We start from the raw sequence: 26,873 nt of genomic DNA on the forward strand, positions 1-26,873 counted from the left end.
AGTCATTAAGAACTTGCCTTATGTATCTATGTGCTCCTGTATTGGGTGCGTATATATTTAGGATCGTTAGCTCTTCTTGTTGCAGTGATCCTTTTACCATTATGTAATGCCCTTCTTTGTCTCTTTTGATCTTTGTGGCTTTAAAGTCTATTTTATCAGAGACAAGAATTGCAACTCCTGCTTTATTTTTGCTCTCCATTTGCTTGGTAAATCTTCCTCCATCCCTTTACTTTGAGCCTTTGTTTATCCTTGCATGTAAGATGGGTTTCCTGGATACAGCACACTGATGGGTTTTGGCTTTTTATCCAATTTGCCAGTCTGTGTGTTTTGATTGGGGCATTTAGCCCATTTACATTTAGGGTTAATATTGTTATGTGCAAATGTGATACTGCCATTTTGATGCTAGCTGGCTGTTCTGCCCGTTAATTGATGCAGTTTCTTCATTGTGTTGTTGCTCTTTACAATTTGGTATATTTTTGGAGTGGTTGGTATTGGTTGTTCCTTTCTATGTTTAGTGCGTTTTTCAGGAGCTCTTGTAAAGCAGGACTGGTGGTGATGAAATCTCTGAGTACTTGCTTGTTCGCAAAGGATTTTATTTTTCCTTCACTTATGAAGCTTAGTTTAGCTGGATATGAAATTCTGGGTTGAAAGTTCTTTTCTTCAAGGATGTTGAATATTGGCCCCAACTCTCTTCTGGCCTGTAGGGTTTCTGCTGAGAGATCTGCTGTGAGTCTGATAGGCTTCCCTTTGTGTGTAACCTGACCTTTCTCTCTGACTGCCCTTAGCATTTTCTCCTTCATTTCAGCCCTGGTGAATCTGACAATTATGTGCCTTGGGGTTGCTCTTCTTGAGGAATATCTTTGTGGTGTTCTCTGTATTTCCTGGACTTGAATATTGGCCTGCCTTGTTAGGTTGGGGAAGTTTTCCTGGATAATATCCTGAAGAGTATTTTCCAGCTTGGATTCATTCTCTCCTTCACATTGAGGTACGCCTATCAAATGTAGATTAAGTCTTTTCAGATTGTCCCATATTTCTTGGAGGCTTTGCTCATTCCTTTTTACCCTTTTTTTTTTTTTTTAATCTAATCTTGCCTTCTCGTTTTATTTCACTGAGATGATCTTTGACCTCTGATAACCTTTCTTCTGCTTGGTCAATTTGGCTGTTGAAACTTGTGTATGCTTTGCGAAGTTCTCGTGTTGTGTTTTTCAGCTCCATCAATTCACTTATATTCCTCTCTAAGTTGTCTATTCTCGTTAGCATTTTGTCAAATCTTTTTTCAAGATTCTTAGTTTCTTTGCATTGGGTTGAACATGTTCTTTTAGCTCACAGTAGTTTCTGATTACCCATCTTCTTAAGCCTGATTCTGTCAATTCATCACACTCATTCTCCATCCAGCCTTGTTCCCTTGTTGGTGAGGAGTTGTGATCCCTTGTAGGAGGAGAGGTGTTCTGGTTTCAGGTGTTTTCATCCTTTTTGTGTTGGTTTCTTCCCATCTTTGTGGATTTATCCACCTGTCTTCTTTGTAGTTGTTGACTTTCAGATTGAGTCTCTGAGTGGACATTCAGTTTGTTGATGATGAAGTTATTTCTTTCTATTTCTTAGTTTTCCTTCTAACAGTCTAGCCCCTCTGCTGTAGGACTGCTGAGGTCCACTCCATGCCCTGCTTGCCTGGGGATCACCTGCAGTGGCTGCAGAACAGTAAGGGTTGCTGCCAGTTTCTTCTTTTGCTATGTTTGTCCCAGAAAGATACCCACCAAATGTCAGCCTGAGCTCTCCTTTATGAGGTAACTCTTTGGATATATGGGGGTTAGGGAGCTGCTTGAGGAGACTGTCTGTCCTTTATAGGAGCTCAAGTGCTGAGCTGTGAGCTCCATTGTTCATTCAGGAAGCTCTTGATTTTTCTAACAATACAAGGATAATCTCTGTAATATATGGATATTGCTTCATTCTTTCCAATTTTTACGTTTCTACCTTAGTTCTCATCTTTCATTGACTAGTCCTTACAGAATAGTATTCTCTTAGAGATGCAATCATATATATTCTTTTCCAGTTCTCTGACACTGCCAAGAATATAAAACATTTATATCACCAAAAAAGATTCTCTCCTTGAGCAAACTTGAGTCAGACTTCTCTGAATTCTCTTTCTGATTACGTCCCAAAACCTTGGGTCCTGTTTTGGCCCACGTAGTCTGATTGCAGCAAGAATCCTGCTGAATCAGCTTAGTGAAAATCCCCTACCCTAGGTGTCTCATCACGGTATCCTGTCTTGAGCAAATATCCTATCAAGTCAGTTTAGCCACAATCCCCCTTTACTCCTGATGTTTCCTCTTAGCATTTCTCCATCCACTGCTTCCCAATGTCTTAGGCAATTTTCTGCTGCTATAACAATACCACAGACTGGGTAATTTATCAACCAGTTTATTGGCTCATGATTCTGGAGGCTAAGAAATCCAAGAGCATGACACTGTCATCTGGTGCATCCTCCTCTGAGTAAAGAGCCACTTCTCAGAACATCTCTCAAATGGGCTTATAAAATGACTGTTTATTCTTCAGAGTTTTACATAAAAACTATTGAAAAAATATATCACAAACTTTGACATAATTTTCACATAAAATTGTATCATAAAGTTTGTCTAGTCTCAATCATTCAGACCCCAACAATGAAAGACTGGACTCAATTATATTCTAAAAACCTTATAAATATGAATCCCCCCACATTTGGTTTTTCCCGTCTGAAAGGTTATTAAGGCAATATTGTAATGGTAGTGGCCTTCCTTAGTGCTGTTAAGTAACAAGCCCAAATTTTTGTTTGATCTGAAGACTATTTTAGTGATCTGTTGGAATCATTATTTGACAAGATGCAAATTCCCTGTTTAAAATCCCTCTGCGGTTCCTCATTGCTATTATACTAAGGAATAAAGTCCTTCACGTGACTGATAAGGTCCTGCAAAACCTGGAACCAGATTAAGACTGCCAGATAAAATTCAGAATTTCCAGTTAAATTTGAATTGCTTATAAACAATGGCTTTTTTTTTTTCTTAGTATAAGTGTGTCCTAAATCTGTTTACCTGAATTTGAATTTAACTGGGCATTCTGTATTTTGTTTTTTTATTTGTTTGTTTTTTCAGATGGAGTTTCACTCTTGTCGCCCACGTTGGAGTGCAATGGAACAATGTTGGCTCACCACAATTCTCATGCCTCAGCCTCCCCAGTAGATAGGATTACAGGCATGCACTGCCACGCCCAACTAATTTTGTATTTTTAGTAGAGATGGGGTTTCTCCATGTTGGTCAGGCTGGTCTCAAACTCCTGACCTCAGGTGATCCATCTGCCTTGGCCTCCCAAAGTGCTGGGATTACAGGCATGAGCCACAGCACCTGCATTGTATTTCATTTTTTAATTGCCAAATATGGCAACCCTAGGCCAGGCACAGTGCCTCACACCTGTAATTCCAGCACTTTAAGAGGCCAAGGCAGGTGAATCACTTGAGGTTGGGACATCGAGACCAGCCTGGCCAACATGGTGAAACCCTGTCTCTACTGAAAATTTTTAAAAATTAGCCAGGTGTGGTGGTGGGTACCTGTAATCATAGCTACTCGGGAGGCTGAGGCAGAAAAATCACTTTAACTTGGGAGACAGAAGTTGCAGTGAGCCAAGATCGTGACACTGCACTCCAGCCTGGGCAACAGAGCAAGACTTCATCACTAAATAAATATATAATAAACACATTTGGCAACCCAATTCCATCTTTATCTTAGTGTCACTTTACACTTACATCTAAATTCTGAGTTCAAGACCATGGTGTTCACAAATCCTATGTCTAGAACACTGGCCTGAGGCTGGATGGCCAGAGCCATTAAAACAAGTATTTCATCTCTGCAGGAGGCAAGTTAACTAGCAAATTCAAGTTGGCTTGAAAGTGGTAGGCTCTCCCAGACCACTGGTAGGTACATATAGACACAGAATAATGGCTACATCTTTGGCACTGGGTGAGGAACAGACTGGGATTGTGCAAATAATTACAGTTTGATAAAATCTTGGGACTGACTTAAAAGCTCCGTAGTTTCTCCTTTTTCCTATGACGGTAGTTTCTCCACTAGGGGGATCCTCCACAGTTGAAATAACCAATATTCACTGAGGGAGTCCTACCCAGAGGACCCCCAGGGACATGCATAGTTTTTGGACAATGAACTGTTGGGGAACAGAGGCCTCACAGGACAGGAGGACTCTGAAGAGTAAGAGGATAACAAGAGAGAGACAGAGAGAAAGAAAGAGGGAAAGGGAGGAAGAGAGGGAAGGAGAGAGAAGAAAGACACATTCAAGAAACAAAGAAGTGGAACTACAAGATCTTCCTCTGGCCTTTTCAGAAATCTAGAAGGTATGGGTCGTTAATGTCTAAAAGGTACTCAGAGGTAAGAGCACCAAGCTGAGGCTGTGAAAAGATAATGAACTGGCCTACAGGGCTCCACGGAACTACTGAAGTTGTTGAAAACAGAGGCTCTGGCTGGGCGCAGTGGCTCACGTCTGTAATCCCAGCACTTTGGAAGGAGATGGGCAGATCACTTGAGGTCAGAAGTTCCAGACCAGCCTGGCCAGCATGGTAAAACCCTGTTTCTACCAAAAGCTACAAAAATTAGCCAGGCCCAGACATTTCCAGGAATTTCAGAGGGACATGGAAAATACAAAGGCCCCACTGCCTTAAATTAAAGATTCTGGAAATTCTAAACAGGATTGTCAACAAAGATTAAGAAATTCTACTTAAGATGCTGAAGTGTGAGGCAGAACAGATATACCCAGAAGTAACTACATAACAGCAAGAAATCTACAATAATATAAATTGCACTAAGTACATATCTGGTAGAGATGAGGAGGTGATTAACTGTTTTGAGCAAGATGAGGTTTGACTTCAGAGGATACAATACTATGCGAGGTCATAATATGCCACCCTAAAATATAAAGAATTGTTGACCTGAAAAAAATTAAGAAGCAGCAGTTACAGGAATGCTCTCTGCCCTCCATTTGCCCAAAAGCAGGACATAGATTTACAAAGTCAAAGGTATCCCAATCCAAAACCCCTTTATACCAGGGAGAACAAAGGTTAAAAAGTTAAACCACTGAAGAAAACTTTAGATACTTATTGGCGTAGAAACGGTAGCAGAGGAATTTATATTAACAAGCCTTACTAACTAGCTGTCATCTCTCATTTATTTTGCTTCCCAGATACTGCTGCCACTAGAGATCAAAGTCCTTTTCCTTTGTCTTGTCACTTCTTTAAAACAAATTTAAAAAAACACTGTTCTTTGTTGAAGGTACTCTATAACCTGAAATGCAAAGCTACCTCTTTGAGAATTACTCATTTCCTGGGTATCCCCCATGTATATGTTTTCTCTTACTAATCTTATCTTTTGTTACAGGTTATGTTCCAATTAAGAATTTATGAGAGTTGAAAACAAAAGTTTTTTACCCTACAACACCTAAACGGAAAATTGATAAGCAGCAATTTACAAGGTGTTTAAATATAGAGGTATGAAAAATACAGCCTGACTCTAGACTGTGAATCTTTTTTTTCCTCTGAGATGGCAATTTCTCCACTAGAGGGAGACCACAGCATGTTTTAAAAGGGAATGAGTCAAAAAGAGGAATGGGGTTATGCGCTGTGACTCACCCCTGTAATCCCAGCACTTTGGGAGGCCAAGACAGGCAGATCAAACTCCTGAGGTCAAGAGTTTGAGACCAACCTAGCCAACATGGTGAAACCCCATCTCTACTAAAAGTACAAAAATTAGCTGGGTGTGGTGGCATGTGCCTGTAATCCCAGCTACTCTGGAGGCTGAGGCGGGAGAATCGCTTGAACCCGAAAGGCTGAGGCAGGAGAATTGCTTCAACCCAGGAGGCGGAGGCTGCAGTGAGCCGAGATTGCACCACTGCACTCCAGAGAGAGATTCCTTTGTCTCAAAAAAAAAAGGGGGGGGGGGGTGGGAAGATGGATCAACACTGTATTCAGGTATAAATGTTTTTGTTTTGTTTTGATACAGTTTCACTGTTGTTGCCCAGGCTGGAGTGCAATGGAATGATCTCAGCTCACTGCAACCTCTGCCTCCTGGGTACAAGTGATTTTCCTGCCTCGGCCTCCAGAATGGCTGGAATTATAGGCACCCACCACCATGCCCGGCTAATTTTGTATTTTTAGTAGAGATGGGGTTTTACCAGGTTGGCCAGGCTGGTCTCAAACTCTTGACCTCAGGTGATCCGCTTGTCTTGGTCTCCCAAAGTGCTAGGATTACAGGCATGAGCCACCATGCCCACAAATGGTTTTAAAGCTGGATGTGATCATCTGGTCAACAAAGGAAGCACTGAAGAAAAGACGAAGGCAACAAAAAGAAGAAATAAAAGATGACCTTCAACAGAGAAAAGAAGCTACAATTTCCCTTTGCCCATTATCATCTCTACGCAGGTTAAACGAAGAATCACCTCTGATAAGGACGTAGAAATCTTTGAGAAATATGGCTTCCTATAAGAAAATCTTACTGATTTGCTGCTTGTTATCTGTTGTTTGCAAATATTAATTACATGTCAGTTCAGATAACTTGGTGGTCCTAATGCTATCTGCAGAAATTGACAAAAGCCGTATTTTGTAAAACTACATACAATAGAAACCCTGTGCAATAGTATAGCAAAACACAACCATGTATGGAATGGTTCATGTTTTTGAGAAAAACAAACTTTCTCTAGGGAGAGACATGCATCACAAAAAGTATTCAGGAATTCCCCAAATATTTCCTGTGTGTCAGCCACTGTGCTGAATACCATATTCCTAGAGATCCAGGTATCTAGTAAAGAAACATGAACAGAGAAACACTAGAGCATGTACTACCTACCTGGGAATTTTATAAATCCAATTTTCCCAGATGACAGCCACATTTGATCCAGGGAAGACTAGTCTTTCATTTCTGATCACCTTGTCTGGGTACTTGAGTCAAGAAGCGTACCAGTGTATGCTCATGGAAAAGATTTTATGAAAATGGGTTGCTAGTAATAGTATAGGCATGTCAGGAGGCAATGGGGATATGTGAAGAGAGAAAAAAAAAAAGGAGAAAGGGAGGTAAGCTGTAGCCCTAAACACTAGTGTATGCATTGAGTAAATATTGCGTGAATCAATGAATGAGAGAGAGAGCTGCAAGACAAGGCTAAGGAGAAAGAGGTTCCTGAGGCAAGGCAAAAAGAAGACAAACAATAAGACCTGTAAAAAACTGAAAGCCGCTGGAGTTCAAGCAGCTAAAATAAGGTATACATTACACATCGAGAAAAGGAAAACTGTTACAGTCTCCCAAAGCTAATATATTCTCCTTGTATGGTTTACATTAAGATGGTGAAAAATGTTGGTTTAAGAAACAGGCTGCTTTTTTTCCAAGGGGAAGACTACGGTTTCTCTTTTCCAGTTGCCTATACTGCTTCATGTCCTTATGCTGCCAGTGAGGATCAACAGAATCCCGAATCTGGGATAGTCCAGAGTTTATTCTGGGAGAAAATGTATGACTGTATGTATGAACTATAGCTGCTGCTAGACACTAAGTTGCAGGAGGCCAGCGATTTGTGTCCGCCTTCTTCACTGTTACATCTCTACTACTTGATACGGTATCTGGCACTTAGGAGGTACTCAGGAATATTATGTGGAATTAATGAAAGAATGAACACAGCAGGGCATAAGAGATGGTCAGGGCATAGTTCATCTGCCTAACCCGGCTCAAAATGGGGATTCTGGGGATCCTAGTATTACCAACAGAAATCAAGAGGGTAAACTGGTGGCTCTGGGTCCATAATCCATTTCAGGCAGATAACCTGAAACTGGCTCTGCGATACAGCATGTTTCACAACATTATAGTTTTTTTGTTTGTTTTTTTTGTGTTTTTTTTGTTTTGTTTCGTTTTGTTTTTTGTTTTTTTTAAGGCTAGTGGCAAAAAGAAATGCCATAGAAAAAAAGTGAACAGACTGAGTACAGAACAAGTTTCTCCAAAGAAAAGTGTAAATGATACTCTGGCTCGAAGAGCTGAGACATCTTGGAAAGCATGGTATCTTAGCCATTTCACACTACTATAACAAATTACCAGAGACTGAGTGGCTTATAAACAACAGAAATTTATTCCTCACAGTTCTAGAAGCTGAAAGTCTAAGATAAGGGTGCCAGCATGGTTGGGTCTGATGAGGGCCTTTTCCAGGCTACAGACTGATGACTCCTCATTACATTTTCACATGATGTAAAGAGAGCAAGCTAGCCCTCTGGCATCTTCCCATAAGGGTACTTATCCCATTCATGAAGACTATGTCCTTATGATCTTATCCAACTCACATTAGTTCACAAAGGCCCCATCTCAATACCATCATACTGGGGAATCAGTTTCAACAATAAATGGGGATGAAGTACAATCATCCACTCCCTAACAAATGTCATATGCCAATGAAAAAAATTTATTTCTGCTCCTTTTGAGGAAATAAGTGAGAACATCACAATGAGTCATAGGTCAATAAGATAACCACTGCCTAAAGGTTTAACCATGTATTTCAAAAAGGAAGAATCAAGGATGACCTTGGGGTCCACTTAGGAGCATCAGAGTGAGTCTCCTAAAACTCTGAATGAAATAGCATATGTGGTAAGCAGATTTCTGGTTCCCAAAGGTGTCCACAACCTAATACCAGGAACCTGGGGCTATGTTAAGTCACATACCAAAGGAGAATTACGGTTACAGATGGGTTTAAGGTCACTAATCAGCTGACCTGGAGATAGAAGATTATTATGATTACCTAGGTGGACGGAATGTAATCACAACGGTCTTTTAAAGTGGAAGAGGAAGGCAGAAGACAAAGAACCAGAGCGATGGCAGCAAGACAGGGACTCTGCCTGGTGTTGCTAAGTTGATCATGAGCCAAGGAAAGTGGGCAGCTTCTAGAAGCTGTAAAAGGTAAGGGAACAGACTGTCTCCTCAAAAAAAAAAAATCTAGCCTTGCTGACACCTTGATTTTAGCTCCATAAGAATTACTTTAGGCTTCTGACCTCAAGAACTATAAGAGAATAAATTTGCATTGCTTTAAGCCATTAAGTTTGTGATAATTTACTATAGCAGCACAGGAAACTAATACAAAAAATCCCCTGGATCCTTATGCATAGTGACATAGCTGACAGACTCTCCCCAAGTCAGAAACACTGCAGCAGGAAGCAGTTGGGATAACAGCATTACTAGATTCATATGTCAAAAAAGTAAACTTATTCTTGCTAAGTTAAAATACCTTTAAGGGAAAAATTCCTATCCCACTGTTTACATACTTACAAGAATGCTAGGAAATGGCATTATGTCAGCTGAGAACTAAAAATGAGTTTGTTATCAATTATTCAGATCTTGAGAAGATAATAGAAAAGGAACAAACTTTATTTCTAAAAGGTTTTGAACTCAGTTTTATAATCAAATGCAAATAGGAAATAATTTTGAAAGAGTAACAGTGCATATCCATTTACATAAACTACTTCAACTTCTAAGGGTGCTAGTCCAAAGCAAGCATGATTTGAGAATAATCGATGTATTTTAAGCGGTACATATAGTAATGATTAATGTATTGAACCTATATAAAATGTATTCATGACATACATGTATGCATACACACACATATACAAGGATCTGGCTATACGAATAAAAGTATTTAGATATGTATGGAAAGCTAAAGATCACATTATACTACAGTATCAGAAAGATGGTTAATATATACAGTTGTTTGAAAGATTAATGCATAGAGTTCAAGTTCTGCAAGTCCTAGGGTGTGGTATGCTTTTGTTTTATTTTCTAGGAGACTCTGAATTTCTCATTCAAACAAACAGATCATATAACTTGAAATGCGTTTCTTATCTATTTGTCCAAATATATGTGAATTTAATGCTAACGTCTCCAGATACTGAATAATTCACATTAATTACGAAAATAGAAAAATGACTGCATGCATATTCCTACTCTATTATCTGTCTATATATATTAGGTATTCCACTCGGTTTCTGAAAAGTCCACTTATCTTATTGTAATACATAATGAGGAAATGAGAAATTTAAATATCTAAACAGGAAATAAAAATAACGTAAATAACATCTTCCAAGTAACTTGTTACTTCACTTGCTAGGGCAGGTCCTCTTCTGTTTAGATCAGTAGGCCTCTGGCATGGTAAGGGGATTATGGGAACAACACTTCCCTGTTTATGGCTGCCAGCCAGGCTCAACTCTTTCAAGAGCCCCTGCTGATAGAACCAATCTCATTGCTCTCCACGCCCCATCTCACCTCTCTGCTCCATTGTGAAATACTTAAAAGTCTCTGGAGTACAACATGATTATTAAGACTGTAATGACAATGGGAGGTATTTTCATTAATAAGATAGTTATAGCTTGATAAAGGAAAGAGAAACAGAACTTTTACACGAGGTTCCAAGTTGTCCCTGAGATGATCAGAATGACTTCCCCGTGACTTACAATGGATCTAGCACCAGTGAAGACTCTAATTCTCAGTACATAGAACCTATTAACGTAAGGCATCACATAAAAATCTAGTGTAGGCAAGGAATGTGACCAACCAACCAACAGACTGATTGAAAATAACTATTGATTATCAATGTGTTGCCTTTGACTTTTTACTCTGTGTTATATTTTATTTCTCCAAAAGACAAACTTTTGTGTAGGGGAAGAAGGAAAGGCTTTAGTAAGCAATAGAAGAAAGGTTACAGGTACAAGTTATAGGAGATGTCATAGGGAAAGAAGTCTGAGGATTGTTTAGGTTAACCAAAATAACAAGAAATATCCTTTTGGCTAGCATAGAGCATTAGACCTAAGAAAAAAAAGAGGGAGCAATGGTACACAACCAAAAGGCAATGGATGCTCACCCTCCAGGATAAATCATGATGGGTCCACATGCAGCCAAGGCAACAAGACCCTGGCGGTGTGAGACTAGATCAGGAAAGCGTGAAAGGAAGCAAGACAACTTAGAGGATCCCACTGAAAAATGTCAGAGGATATAACGTGAAAGGAACTTAGAAGGAAGGTCTCCCCACATAACTGGACATTGAAAGGTAACTGAGAGTTTCCCAGCAGAATGTAAGCCCCACAAAGGCGAAAAACACAGGAAGTATGTTCACTGTTCAATCCACAGCCCTGAACACAATGCTTGATGCTCGGGTAGGCAAGCAAATTATTTGCTGAATAAATAAATAAATGAATGAGGATCACCACATCTGGACTTTTGTACATTTGGGGCAGGGATTTGGATTGCCACTTTCATATACAAATAAGGAAGTCAACAGTTTTATATTGTATCTATCAATATTTATATCTAGAACTTCCTGGTCTATATTTTATATTATTCCTATGAGAGCTAGTATTTAGAGAATGGTGTTGAATAGATGAAATATACCAACTCTGCCACTTTCCTTAATACTTAAATCAAATTGTACTGCTATGTGTGACTCAAAGGAACCACTTCAGTCCTATTAAAGCCCATAAGAGAATTAGTGGGATTCCTGGCATGGCATTTTTTGGCTTATTATACATCAGATATAAGAATGGAGTGATACTGAAAACAGAATTCTCAATAGTTTAATAATTATACAAATAAATATCTGAGTTCAATAATTTTTCAGAGATTCAATATCCTGGACCATGCTGTTAGCTGTTTTACATACGAAAAAGCATCCTTAGCTAATGAGATGGGTTGCAAATTGACGAGGAATAAACTATCCAAATTTTTTAAAGTCAAGATTATAAATGATTAATGAAAACAGATACTGAGCTACAAATGATGTAATCTGGAATTCAAAAACCACAGCTGCTATGACTGAGTGCTGTAACATCCTCAAGTGTAAATAGGGTTGGTTGTCCGACCTGCAGGCTTCTGAGAGATTAGCTATGCATAACAGTAAGAACCAAAACATACGTACTTTATCCAAACTGCAGTTTTCCACACTCAATTTGTTCTCTAATATTGTGAAAACTCAGCTTACCAGATACTTCACCACCACTCACAAAAGGGGGAAGGGTAGATTTGCAGGGAGAGACATACAGGTAGATACCTGTGGACCATCTATGTAGAGGGAACTTGTGCAGAGATTCCAATATTGATTCCCTCAGACTTTAGGGCCTCTTGCCTCAGTGATGTCCATTTACTCAAGCATGCAATATAAAGATGATCATTCTGATGTGTGCTATGACCTTAATGTGACTGAGAAGCACAGGTGCAGTGGGCAAGTAAATATTTGCATTTAGGACTCATCAGATGATGTCTGAAACAGAGATTTTGTCAACATACAGGTACTAATAAAAAGCATGAAGAGAGAATACCACTTCCAGCCATGGTGGACTAACCGGTATCAGACTTGCCTTCCTGCTGTAACAACTAGAATGCTGGACAGTATACAGGAAACTCCTGTGTGTATTATTGAACAATGGATAACACAGGACTATGACTCTGAGAAGAGGAATACAAACTAGATTAACTGCTACCTTCTCCACAGCTTATTTATTTATTTATTTATTTATTGAGATAGAGTTTCACTCTTTTTGCCCAGATTGGAGTGCAATGGTGTGAACTCGGCTCGCTGTAACCTCCACCTCCCGGGTTCAAGTGATTCTCCTGCCTCAGCCTCCTAAATACTTAGGATTACAGACACGCATTACCAAGCCAGGCTAATTTTGTATTTTTAGTAGAGATGGGGTTTCTCCATGTTAGTCAGGCTGGTCTCGAAATTCTGACCTCATAATGATCCTCCCACCTCGGCCTCCCGAAGTGCTGGGATTACAGACATGAGCCACCGTGCCCAGCCAGCTTGCTTCTTAAAAGCACTTTTTGGATTGCAGCAGATGGAGTGGGAACTCAAGCTGAGCATGGAAGTCTTGCTTAGCTGAGGAGATAAGGATCAACGTTTAGGAAGGCTGAAGCAGCTAGAATTAGCAGGGCACAGTAACAGAGAAGAGTTAGTTATGTACATAAAGAGCTCAACAACCTTACGTGGGGGAGGATACTTTACATCTGGCCTAACAAAGCTTAAAAAGAAGCCTCAAATAAGTCAAACTGATGCACAAATAACTGCCCACAAAACAAAATTCAGTCCTCTTTAAAAGAAATCAACAAAATCAAGACACTGAGTAAGTCACAATATCCAGCAACCAATAAAGGTTTTGAGAAATAGTTTTTAAGAAAGAAAAATGTGAGCCATAACCAGGATTGAAAAAAAACAAAAATCAATCAATAGAAAAACATCAAAAAAAAAGAAGAAGTAAACCAGAACAAAGGCAGAACTGTAGGAAACACTCAGTCAAGGTATAAAAAATAGAAAAAAAAAAAAAAAAAGGTTCAGCAGCTTACTGAAAAGGAATCCTGTAAGATATTAGAAGAGGTCAGACATTGTAGCTCATGCCTGCAATCCCAGCACTTTGGGAGGCAAAGGCAAGAGGATATTCAAGGCCAGGAGTTTAAGACCAGCCTAGGCAATATAGTGAGACTCTGTCACTACAAAAAAAATTAAAAATCAGCCTGAGGTAGTGGTACATGCCTATAGTCCCAGCTACTCAGGAGGCTGAGGTTGAGGCTACAGTGAGCCATGATCATGCCACTGCACTCCAGCCTAGGGAACAGGGCTAGATCCTGTCTCAAAAAAAAAAAAAAAAAAAGAAAGATGTGAGAAGAATCAGGAGAGTGATGTATTATGGAAGTCATATAAGGAGAAAATTTCAAAAAAGAGAAAGTGGTCCACAAAGAGATCAAGTGAGACAGAAACTCAGAAGTGTTCACTGAATTTCGTAAGAAGATACCTACTAAGCCTGGCCACGCAGTTCCAGTTGAGACATAAGGGAAGAAGTTGGATTGCTGAGAGTTTCTGGAGTGAATGGGATATGAGGAAGGAGAGATGACAGCCATTTTGAAGATAAGATTGCCTTTGCCCAGGGTGGGCAATTATATGTATGTTTTACCTTAGAAAACAATTTTTTCAGCTATTCTACCACATTTCTTAGCAGTGTCTACTTTCTCTTCCAGTCACATTTCTTTTTAACACTTAAGTACTCCCCATAAGAATTATCCAAGTAAAATTGTTACCAAAAAAGGCATTCAGCAGCTTTTGAACCTGAATGTTGCTGCCCACAGTGCGGTACAACCCCTCTGTCTTGATCCCTAGTGGGGGGAAAAAACAGGTTAGTTTCACTTGTATAGCTAGAGCTGTCATCTCCCTCTGGTACGCTAGAGTCAGTTCAGATAGGAAGGGGTCACACTACATACTCCAAGTTCCCCAGCCTTCCCTGTACAGGGGAATAGTCCTAAAGCATCTCTCCAAATTATCCATCCTTTCATTTGGAGTGTACCAAGCCCTCATTAATCTGAAGAGGAGAAAAGAAACCCTATAGTAAATAGAAGCATATGCTTAGTTTGGGCAGCAGCAGAAAGCTGAAAATGGCGCTGCCATCTTAGAAAGGAGTTCATTTAATTGAAAAAGGAGGAAGTAACAACCCTCAAGTTCCTCTAAGCAGTGATATAAAGCAGGAGAGGGCTGCAGTAAGGCAGCTGTGAAACAAAGGGCCATTTCCTGCACCAAGAAAGACTAAAAAAAATTCAAAGAACAAACAGGCTTGATTCATACACTACACTTGCCCACAGTCAAAATATCCTCAGAAGGAAACCAGGGCATATCAGCAACCAGGAAGAATGCTGATTCCACATCTCCCTGAGTTTAGCTCAGCCCTCCATCAATTTTTATACCAATATGTATTGTGGCAGAAATTGAACTCTTGATTATTTAGGATAGAATCATCATGACACTGCTTAATGAGTTCCAGGTACTTTATACTTTATCAAGTATTTGAGAATACTTTATAAAACTATAAACTTATAAACCTATAACCTTTTCAAACCTAACTGGAAGAATACACAAATTATCCAAATATGTTTAGAATTTTCTGAAATTGTATAGCTTGCATCTAGTACACAAGCTTTAGAAACAGTCTTCATTCCTAAAATGCTACTTCAGAGAAACTACCCAGGATAAAATCAGAGTGACCAGATTTCAGACAATGCCAAGGCTATAGTTCAGATCTTACCTTTGGTCTCAATAATATTGATGCACTTTCTAACAAACTTGAAGCCCACTTCATTTAGCTCCACTGTTTCAAGCAAAGGAAAACAGAGTTAGATTCTGCTGCAACATGTGTCACCTACTAAACATTTAATGACCATGCAAAGGGACTGCATGGAGAGAGCTAGGGTTTTTGTTTGCTCATCTCCAATCACTCTTAAGTGGAAAAATTCATTTATTCAGGGAAGGTTTAGCCTTTTAACTCTCATAACACAAAATACTTCTATTTAGCTCTTTGCATTGTCTGCTTTCAGCATGAGCAAAGTCATATGTGAAATGGTAGCAAGAAATATACACAGTTTCTATCATGCTTCCAGAACAGGAAGGATATAATATGTTTCTCTACCCACAATGTAAGCTAACATGAAGTATCTACCTTAGTTCAATTACTAGATGCATTAAAAAAAAATGACTGAATTTCATTTCACACAAAGGCATCCATATACAGACTTGCGTTAATAGTACACATCATTAATGATTATATAATCATCAGTAACGATTTATAACATCAGTAGAACAAAAACTTGAATGACTTACTTTCTTGCTGTTTTGTTATAGGGCTGTGGTAGATCTACAAAAGAAGAGAAACGGAATGATCCATGGCTACTGTTAATCAATATAGGAAAACAGAACTTAATAGTAAATCTCTTTCCCCAGATAGGCATTAAAAAATGACTAGAAACTCCAGGAGGTTAACAGGATAGTAAAGTGGGTTAAATGTAACCATTTTGCCAAGATTGCTAGAAAATACCTGAACAGACCAGGCGCAGTGGCTCATGCCTGTAATCCCAACAATTTGGGAGGCCAAGGTAGGCAGATCACTTGAGGTCAGGAGTTTAAGTCCAGCCTGGTCCTCACCATAGCACTAGATGTTGCCTCTAGAATCAAATACTGAGTGGCTTCTAGAATTGAGGCACTACATCAAACCGTCAGAAAGGCCAATGCCTGTGGTTCTCAAAGTGCAGTCCGGCCAGGGACCCCTGGGAGTTCCCAGACCCTTTCAGGGTCTCCATAAGGTCAAAACTATTTTTATAATAATATAATACTAAAATGTTATCTGCCTTTTCCACTCTTGCTCTCTCAGTGTGCAGTGGAGTTTTCCAGAAGCTTTGCAATGTGTGGTAATGCAACAGATTGAGTACAGAGGCAGATGTGAGAATCCAGCCATCTTCCATATAGCCAGCTGTTAAAGAGACTTGAAAATATGTAAAATGATACTGCTCTTCTTATTAGACCACTTTGTCCTTAAAAATCTAGGGTTTTAAAAATAAAAACGTTATTGATATCAACATGTAATAAGTTTATTATGTTAAATGAATTAATAAATGTTTTTAAATTTCAAAAAGAAAGACCAGCCTGGTGAACATCATGAAGCCCATCTCTACAAAAATACAAAAATTATCCAGGCATAGTGGTGTGCACCTGTAATCCCAGCTGCTGAGGAGGCTGAGGCAGGAGAATGGCTTGAAACCGGGAGGTGGAGGTTGCAGTGAGCCGAGTTCACACCACTGCACTCCGGCCTGGGTAACAGACCAAGACTCCGCCTCAAAAAAGATAAGAAAATACTTGAACAATTCCTGAAAATTACACTGAATTTCACACAGTTCACTGTACCTAAGTTGTAGCCAATCCATCTTAGATATTTACTTATGTAACACCTGGAGCATTTTTATGATAAGGCAAGGGAGCAGGAAAGTGTTTTCCTCATGGCTGTGTACCTGTCTAATGGGCATTATAAAATTTAAATATTCCTAGGCCGGGTGCGGTGGCTCAAGCCTGTAATCCCAGCACTTTGGGAGGCCGAGGCGGGTGGATCATGAGGTCGAGAGATCGAGACCATCCTGGTCAACATGGTGAAACCCCGTCTCTACTAAAAATACAAAAAAATTAGCTGGGCATGGTGGCACGTGCCTGTAATCCCAGCTACTCAGGAGGCTGAGGCAGGAGAATTGCTTGAACCCAGGAGGCGGAGGTTGCGGTGAGCCGAGATCGGGCCATTGCACTCCAGCCTGGGTAACAAGAGTGAAACTCTGTCTCAAAAAAAAAAAAAAAAAAATTTAAATATTCCTAACACCAATCTCCACCCTCAAAGACTAGCTGATGAATGCTTCTCTGGAGAAAGGTAAACGTCCATCTGAAAGAGATCCATGAATACATCAAGATTAGTCTGTGTTGTCTTGGAGTATGTACTGCGATAGCTATGTGAGAGACCAGAAAGGAGACTGTTGACTCTTGAAGTTGAGCCCTGGCTCTGCCTCTACCTCTTTAGGAAATTTAGGGCATGCCCTTTCCATTTTCCAGATCTCAAAATTTGTATCAGTAAAGTGATCAGGGTTGGAGTAGATGTTCCTTCAAGCCCTGATCTTCTCTGACAGTTTAGGCAAAGGCATGAACGAGATATGTAAGACTAGTGAACTGGAGTGTTTAGTAAAGCAGCAACAACATTAGTAATGTGACGCTGCAGGAAATGAGCCCTCTATATGCCATCTGTTAAGAGTCTGTTTGAACAGCCTCTCCTTAAAATAAGTTCTGCATATGTGTATATGCCCACAGATATTTCAGTAGGAGAGATTTCTGTGCCGGCCAGCCTTTGCTGCCACTTTTCTAAACAAGGGATTTGTGAAAAATCTGTCATGATCAAATTGGTAGGGATCTACATTCAGTGGGCCCATGTGCTCCCATCACTCTCCACAAAAAGCCATCTGTATCCTTTGATTTTTAAAAACCTAAAGGGAGAGCAAACTTGGGAGAGGAAATTGTAAGATAAATGCCTTGCTGAGCTTCATAGCATCTGCCTACAGAAACCTCATAAGCATGAACGAGTTCAGCAGCAGGTTTCTGCAAGGTGACAGAGGGAAGACAGTCCTGGCATATTTTCTCAATGGCAGTCTTCAGAATACCAAGTGTTTCCTGCTACCTTCCAGTTTACTATAAGTGCAATCTGGGATCTAGTTACCCTTCTTAAATCTCCAGGATACTGAGGATGCATATGAAGAAAAACCTGGAATGTATTTTCCAGCCTAGCCAGTTTTTCACTTGAATAAAGCAAGGAAATAAGACTGTATCTGAACGCTGTTAGATCTTAGGAGTTTTGCATCCTCTCATTCAGATCAGCTAGCACACTTGGTTTACAAGATGACTTTCATCTGGTTTTCGTAAGCAACCCTGTGAGACAGGTAGAAAGAAATTATTAAAGCCGTTTTACTGAGGAGAAGAAAATGAACCTCAGAGAGGTGAAATGATTTGCCTAAGGTCACATAGCCATTTAATGGCAGCACTAGTACCTGCATCCAAGCTTTCGGAATTCCAACACCAGGAAGCTATTATTTCATATGCCACTAAGAAATCAGAATGTTTTGCAATGATTCCCAATTGTTCCTATTGGTTGCTTGATGATACTCAGTAACCCTTTCAAGGGATTGCGTGTCCTCCTGCATAAGGGTGCTCTAAATAGAAAAGTACATCTTGGAACGCAGGATGGCAATGCCATCTCGCTATCAGCTGTACCCTTAAAGAGAATAAGCTGAGTTGGTGGTGTAAGGGTGAGGCAGAAAAGTCATTCTGAATAAAAGCTTAATAAGTGCTTATTTATAACTATGGCAATTATTTTTCATATTAACACAATTAATTAACACATTGATTTTATAACCTGAAAAAATGGCTTAATTCTTTCTGAAGAAAAGCTTATGGACATAGCTACATAGTCTAACACTAGAGCAGGGAGCTGAGAGAGCTGCATTCTAAGCCTAATTTTGATGTCTTCTCTGAGCATGATCTCAGAAAAGTCCGTCAACCTCTCTGGAACTCCAGTTGCCTTACCTGCTAAGAGATGTAGAAACAACTTACAGCTCTAAAAGTTTGAGACTAAACAATCCATTTACCATTTAATTGTCTTAGACCCACTGATACCACTAGAGGGCACTCACACACTAGCATATGCTGGGGAGATTGTCCCAGTGTCAGGTAACTTACAGGCTCTTTCCCATCCATGGCTTCCATCCAAAGCCTTCTGTTAGCTTCTGAAAGGGCCTGCAGAGTGATGGTTCCTGGCCTAAAGGGGGGAGGGGAATGATAAGTTTAAAGCAGAAAACTCATCTGAAAGAATGGAGTCTTGTGATCTAGGGTCCCTCTCTGCCCTGGAAGTCGTCACACTGAACAAGCACAGGCCTACAGAATACGCATTTTTCAAAAATTTCTTTTACTCAGGAAAACAATGAGCAATTTAGAGAACAGTAACTTTGGGAACCATCGAGGTGGGGGTGGCATCTTGGCGGCCTTGTGCCAAGATCGTGTAAGAAATAGGAAGGTAAATGTCAAGACGCCTCCATAATGCACACCTAAATTGGCTCCATTGTGCTCAAACCAAACAGAGGCTCTCCCTGCCTTCCTCTCTTGGAAGCCAGCCACTCTGTCTGAGCTCTAGGAGTGAGCATGTACATCACAGGCACATTCATCTGTCAGTAAAATGCCTTTGCTTCTTCTAGCACCTGCGATGTCCAAGAAGCATTTTGAGTTGGAATAAATACAACAACATGCGTACTGGCTGAGACACAGGGAGGAGGTGTTTTGGCTAACAAGCAATTTTATGACTGATAACAACTAATATATGCTGAATGCTTACTAGGTGACAAATTGTTTTCTAAGTAAACGATGTATATTAACTGAATTAAGACATACAATAAGGCAGTTGTTATGGTAATCATCCCTATTTCACAGAAGGGGAAACTGAGGCACAGAGTAATTATCCAAGGTCATATAGCAGGGAACTACTAGAAGCAGGACTTAAATCCAGAAAGTCTGGTCCAGCAGCCATATTCTTCACTACTACAATATAAGGCCTCTTCTGCATGGCGCACAGCTTCAGACCCTGTTTTATTCTATTTATTTGCAGGCTACCTGCCATGGTCTGAATATTTCCCAAAATTCGTATGTTGAAACTTAACTGCCAATGTGATGATATTAAGAAATGGGACCTTTAGGAGGTGAGTTAGTCATCAGGATAGAACCTCACGAATGGGATTAGGGCCCTTTTACAAAAACTTGAAAGAGTGGGTTCATTCCTTTCCATCTCTCCTGACATATGAGGACACAGTATTGGTGCTCGCTGGAGGGCACCAATCTTGGAAACAGAGACCAGGTCCTCACCAGACACTGACGGTGCCGGTGCCTTGATCCTGGACTTCCAGCTTCTAGAAGTGTGACAAATGAATTTCTGTTGTTTATATATGACTGAGTCTCAGGTATTTTGTCATAATATCACAAACGGACTAAGAAACTACTCACTATCCAGAGATACCCCAAGTTGGTATGCTCTTTAGCGTCTCTTTAGATCTTTGTGTCTCAATTGCCATTTTGAGATTAACCATACTTTATACGCAAGGTATAAAGTCTCCTTGCATTCTCTTGGCCAGCTGAGCCATTAGGAAGACATTGTTCCTTCCACAACTTCTATGATAAGATGAGACCTCTCCTAGAGTCATAGAATGATAAAACAATGCCAAGAGAGTTCAGCCACCCTGGGTAAGTAACTAGGCCTCTCTAGACCTCAGTTTCTTTATCTGAAAGGGTGCTGGAACACAGGAGCTGCGAAGTCCTTTCCGTTACTGATATCATAGGAATCCTGTACTACCAGTTGGAATCATGGGCTTCCTGTTCTAGTACCTCTTACTTCATTAAAACACCCCATAAAGACAGTCTCGTGGTTACTGGAAACAATACATACTTCCACAGCTCTCTTGAATGCACTCATCCATTGTTAACACAGAAATGATTTTGATTCACAAATCAAAATTCTAATCCTATCACCTCCCTCATGTGACTGGGGTGAAGACTAAAGGAAATTATACACTTAAGTGGCTGATAACAGTGCCTGGCACATAGGAGGTACTTGGCAAATGTTAGCAATTGTTTTTATTATTATTACCATGATTGTTGTTAAGACATTTTGAGCTCTGCCTTGCTATGAGCCTGTCATTTTAAATACGGTTAAGAGTCTCAATTTAGAATCCAGGAGCAGTGGCTAACACCTGTAATACTAGCACGTTGGAAGGCTGAAACGACAGAACCACTGCAAGCCAGGAGTTGAAGAGCAGCCTGGGCACCATAGCAAGGCCCTATAGCTACAAAAAATAAAAAATTAGCCAGATGTAGTGGTGCACACCTGTCAGTCCCAGCTACTCAGGAGGCTCAGGCAAGAGAATCACTTGAACCCATGCCACTGCAAACCAGCCAGGGCAACAGAGTAGGACCCTCTCTCTAAAAAATGAAAAGTTAAAAAAGTTAAAAAATGTTATCCTTTCTTTCTGACATAGAAAAAGTGACTCAAAGAGCCCTCTGCTCTGTACTCCAGGGAACATGAGTACAGCTACCTGATGCCTGCTAGGAAGCCTGACTCTGCTCCTTCTATCAGATTGACTAGCCAGAAAAGCAGATGTCATGTCACTCAAAAGACTCCACGTGCAGAGAGGGGCCTCGGCACCTGTTCATTATTATATTTAATGATCTATTTTGCAACTTGTTTCTTCTGCTTATAATAGACAACAGAACAAAATTAAAAACAGCATAGAACCAGGCGTGATGGCTTACGCCTGTAATCCCAGCACTTTGGGAGGCCGAGGCAGGTGGATGTCTTGAGACCAGAAGTGCAAGTCGAGCCTGGCCAGCATGGTGAAATGCCATTTCTACTGAATATACAAAAATTAGCCAGGCATAGTGGCACACACCTGTTGTCCCAGCTACTTGGGAAGCTGAGGCAGGAGATTCCTTTGAGCCCAGGAGGCAGAGGTTGCATGCCACTGCACTCCAGCCTGGGCAACAGAGAGAGAGACTCTTGTCTCAAAACAAACGAACAAACAAAAAGAAACCAGCATGGGCTTTGGAGACCTACAGACCAGGATTTGAGCTCAGCCTCACCACTTACTGTGTGACTTTATTTGGGTAAGTCAGTTAAATGTATGTGGGTCTCAGTTTCCTCACCTGTAAAATGAGGAATAGATGAAATGAGAGAACGTTTTGTAAAGTGTACAGTATATAATAACTAAAAGTATTAGTATTAAAGATGCATCAGAACTTTAATCCCTGGGTTCTAGTGTCATAATTCTTCAGCACTCCGGGATAAGAAAAACAACACATTTAAAAATAAACATCAAATTTAGTACTCATCATGAGCCATGCATAGCACCAGGTACTAGAAACATAAATTGATCCTAGCCCTAACCACAGGGACAAACTGTTTACAACTGCTTGAATTGCAGATATTACTCGCATAAAAGGGAAACTACAGCCAACAGTAATTTTCCCCTTCCTACTGGAACTGAGGCTATCAGGAAAATGAGTGACAGTCTTGTGGTTGTTAGCAACAATCTATACTTCCACAGCCATGTTGATTGGGACCATTCATTTTTAACAAAGAAATGATACCGAATTACAAATAGAAATTGTGAGGGTCTAATTATAATCTCTCAATTTTAAAACAAGGAAACAAGCTAAGTCCTTTATTCCTTCATTTTTAAAAAACGCCCTCATCATTTAGTCTGACTGTTACGATCCCAGTCACTGCTAGTTTTGTTCACATGATATTGTAATTCACCCTTCAAGTTCCTTTCTAGCAATCTGATCATTTTGTGGAATTCTATTCTATTACTAAGCACCTAACATATAGAAATAAAAGGCTGAAATAAAATCTAGAAACAGATTCATTCTGTTTATTTTGATTCAGTCACCTAACTATAAAGCATGCCTTTCTCCACCGTAATGCCACATGCACGCATTTGAAATTTTAATGGTTAAAATTCTCCTCCGATAAAACTGCTCAGGCTCAAGGGAAAAAGAGGGCACTGGGGAGAAACTACTACAACGAAGTCCAAAATGTGCAAGTCTTAGTTCTAAGATCTGAAAGGTGATAATCACACTATTTCCAATCCATATGAATATCTACAAAGTAGGGAAAGTCTGCATCGTTTTTGCACCAAATGGGAGAAAAATACTTTCTAATAGCACCATGACCCTCCACTCCATCTTTTCTCCCTCAAAAATGTGTGCCAATTCATTTGTTCCTTGATGTGATATTAGGAGATTTTAAAAGAAATGAGCTTTGTTATCCTTTCCTTCTTGCAAGATCACCAAATGCTGACTTCTTGCACATCTGATAGCAAATTAAATCCCAGAAGAGACTTTTTCTTACCAGAGCAAGTGAGGCAAAGCTGACAGAAGCTTGCACAGAGAAAAGCAGCACTGGGCCAGGTCTAACAGGGATCCCTGGGAAGGGCAGCCAGAAGAGCTGGCTTGAATAGACTCACAACAAAGTCCTGAATAGACTTACTCATTGTCATCAACAAGGGATGACAGAGGAAAATAAAAGACCTACCCAGGCTAAGCATCTGGCACGTGGGGACATTGCCAAGTCACAGTGGCACAGCTTACCTTTCATTCGTTTCTATATCAAAACAGAACCGCTTGTCAATAGACTCCGTCTTCCTTCTCACACAGTACTTCAGTGTTAAGTCCAAGGGCCCCTGATATGAAAGAAGAAATAACAGGCAATTTTTTAAAAAAGACACAGAAACTGTTTCTGTTTCCTCCAGTGTCCTCAGTGCCACTTGGAAGGCATCTGTCAAGGCAGCAGGAGCAATGTGTAGACTCACTGAGAATCTTGTCCCTTCAAACTGTATTTGCAGCAATATGGCAGATGGTTTCTCCTTGCTCCAAGAATCAACGGCTGAGACCGGGAGAAAATATTCAGAGTTGTCCAGCACTCTTTCCCAAGCAGGAGGACTTAATAGGAAGCTCAATACACAACATGTAAAAGGAGTGTAGGAGAAATGTGCTGCCCGAATGGCATTAAGTGTACAGAATCAAATGTTCATGAGGCCTCTAGGGAGGGACATGGTGATGGAGTAAATGGCTGTCTAAAACCTCCCTTAGAAAGTCAGGGGGTAGCTGAGCAAAGAAGCTTCCATTAAAGTGGCAGATGAAGTAGGGGAGACAAACTTTCTGTCCCCCAACTCCAGACTCTTGAGAACGACAGAAATCACCAACGTAATAGTCCAAAGGTAGGGCAAAAGTAGAGGAAATAGTAAATGTGTGTATTAGTCACGGTGGCATTTGATATTTCATATGTGCAGCAAGAACAGTGTGGCCCAATTTAGTCTTGTGGGTAATTAAGGGAATTGAAACCCATTGTGTCCACAGACTAAAATTCTGCAGTCTCACACTGTCCAGATTCTCTCTCTTATCTCAACATAGACCATGTGATACAGGAAACAGAAGTAACATTTATCACCTGCTATGTGTCATATATTATGCTAGGTTTTTGTTTGTTTGTGGTGTTTTGTTTCGTTTTGTTTTTAGATGGAGTCTTTCTCTGTTGCCCAGGCTGGAGTGCAGTGGTGCGATTTCGGCTCACTGCAACCTCCACCTCCCGAGTTCAAGTGATTCTCTTGCCTCAGTCTCCTGAGGAGCTGAAATTACAGGTGCCTGCCACAATGTCTGGCTAAGTTTTTTGTATTTTTAGTACAGACGGGGTTTTACCATGTTAGTCACGCTGGTCTCGAACTTTTGACCTCTTGATCCGCCCACCTCAGACTTCCCAAGTGCTGAGATTACAGGTTTGAGCCACTGTACCTGGCCTATATTAGATATTTTTAAGTCACTTTTCTTATTAACAACCATTATAGAGAAGTGACACTTCATCCAAGTTGGTATAGTGGAAATAGCAATACACTAGAAAGCTTAAGACCTAGGGTCTTGTCTCAATTATGTCTTTTACCAGTTACGTGACCCTGGCCAAAGTGTGCTGGGTCACGCCTGTAATCCCAGCACTTTGGGAGGCCGAGGTAGGTGGATCATCTGAGGTCAGGAGTTGGAGACCAGCCTGGACAACATGGCAAAACCCTGTCTCTACTAAAAATACAAAAATTAGCTGGGCACAGAGATGGGAAACCCTGTAATCCCAACTACTCAGGAGGCTGAGGCAGGAGAAATGCTTGAACCTGGGAGGCAGAGGTTGCAGTGAGCCGAGATCACGCTACCGTACTCCAGCCTGGGAGACAAAGTAAGACTCAATCTCAAAAAAAAAAAAAAAATCATATTCCCTAAGTCTTAACTTCATAATCTGTTAAATGGGAACACAACCCACTGTGCTATCTTAAGTTAGGAAACACTGCCCAAGTGCCTACATACTATGACATACAAACTGGCCCATGTGGCTTATTACCCAATACTTCTTCCTCATCAGCACACTCAACCACCTGCAGGCCAATCTTTCCCTGCTCCTGACTATAACAACTCAACTCTAAATTAATCCTTCAATATGCCTTCCTATCCCAAAACTTGGGATGTCGCATGTTAGTCTTTCAAAACGAGAGTTATGAGCAAAGTCACGGACTCACTCTATCTCTTTAAATTCTCAGTGCCCTCAGCATCAATGCCATTGCAGCTCAGGGAACTAGACCCTGCCCACCACTCCAGTCTCATCTCCAGCAGCTGCCCACCTGTTTAATGCTCCTACAATGCAAAAGTACTCTCATTTCACATACATGTCATGCTATTTCATGATTCCATGACTTTGCATATATTAATCCCTCCACCCAAAATGGCCTTGTCTATCTTCTTTGCCTGACTAAACTCTTACTTATTCCACAACGTGCAGTTCAGCTTTCACTTCCTCAAAAATCCTTCTTCAAACCAACACATTGCCCACTAAGTGCTTTGCACATAATAATAAAATTTCCTGTTTTTATGTTTAATTTCACCACTTGACTAGGAAGTCTTCAAAGACATGGACAGTGTTGTATTCATCTTTATACCTCCAGTACCCTGCAAATACTTAGTGCTCAATAAATGTTTATGAACTACTTTATCATCCTTACCACTTTTCTGATGAGGAAACTAAGACTGAGCAACATTAGGGAATGTACTCAAGGTCAAAAAGCTACCAGACCACAGAGCAAATTTAAACACAGGTCTGGGGATTCAAAATGTACTCCTTCTGACCACAAATTCCTAACGAAGAAGGGATGAAGATCCCATCAATTATCATTTGAGAAGATGACCAGAAAATCGAACATGACAACACAGATGAGAGCTGACAGGCTAAAGTAGTGAGACCAATACTATACTAAGTGCCAAATTCAGAAAGATGGCCAATTCCTGCATCTTCAAATTGGTCTCACTTCCTACACAAATTGTGGGCACTGATGTCACACAGCTGCTAGGAGGGCAAATGAGGAGCATGAATATGACAGAAGGGTGTAGCTCAGTGTCTGGCATACAGCAGGTATTCAAGGAAAGGTGGCTTTTGTAGTGTTATTGTGGTGTCATTTATTTGTAAAATGTACGATTGTAAAATACAAACTAGTATTAGGAAGTGGAACAGAACTGACAGGAAGAAATTACTTCCAACTCCAATTTGGGGAAATCCAAGTAACTCCCACCACCTCCCTCTGCAAGTGAGTAACTAAGTTCTTCTTTCCATACCATAAGGAATACGACTTTAAAAATGCTCAGGCCACCACCATTGCAGTTTTGCAAGCAGCTACTCAATGAAAAGAGAAGAGGGAAAGAAAAACTAAAAGGAAGGCTTGCTGGCATCTGTCAGGAGGATATGAAAGTGGTATCTGCTGACTCTGTCTTGGGCTTTGAAATAAACACTTCTGAGCAGCCTCAGAGTACGTACCTAAAGGAAATTATTGTCTACCAAAGAAGCTTTCCTCTCTGGTATTTGAAAAGTAATA

At 40.4% G+C, this 26,873-nt stretch overlaps 1 protein-coding gene across 4 annotated transcripts in view; it reads right to left on the reverse strand.

Moving 5' to 3' along the window:
- OPHN1 (oligophrenin 1) overlaps positions 1-26,873 on the reverse strand; it is a 391,423-nt gene that overhangs the window by 145,981 nt on the left and 218,569 nt on the right. For all 4 annotated transcript variants that reach the window (XM_074391741.1, XM_074391740.1, XM_003940936.4 and 1 more), the window contains 5 exons: positions 23,563-23,654; positions 19,114-19,192; positions 15,679-15,712; positions 15,107-15,169; positions 14,112-14,186 (listed from right to left, as the gene is read on the reverse strand). In XM_074391741.1, coding sequence (XP_074247842.1) covers positions 14,112-14,186; positions 15,107-15,169; positions 15,679-15,712; positions 19,114-19,192; positions 23,563-23,654 — 343 coding nt within the window. The remainder of the gene's footprint in view (positions 1-14,111; positions 14,187-15,106; positions 15,170-15,678; positions 15,713-19,113; positions 19,193-23,562; positions 23,655-26,873) is intronic.

This window comes from Saimiri boliviensis, chromosome X, assembly GCF_048565385.1.
Source record: "Saimiri boliviensis isolate mSaiBol1 chromosome X, mSaiBol1.pri, whole genome shotgun sequence".
Taxonomy (NCBI): domain Eukaryota; kingdom Metazoa; phylum Chordata; class Mammalia; order Primates; family Cebidae; genus Saimiri; species Saimiri boliviensis.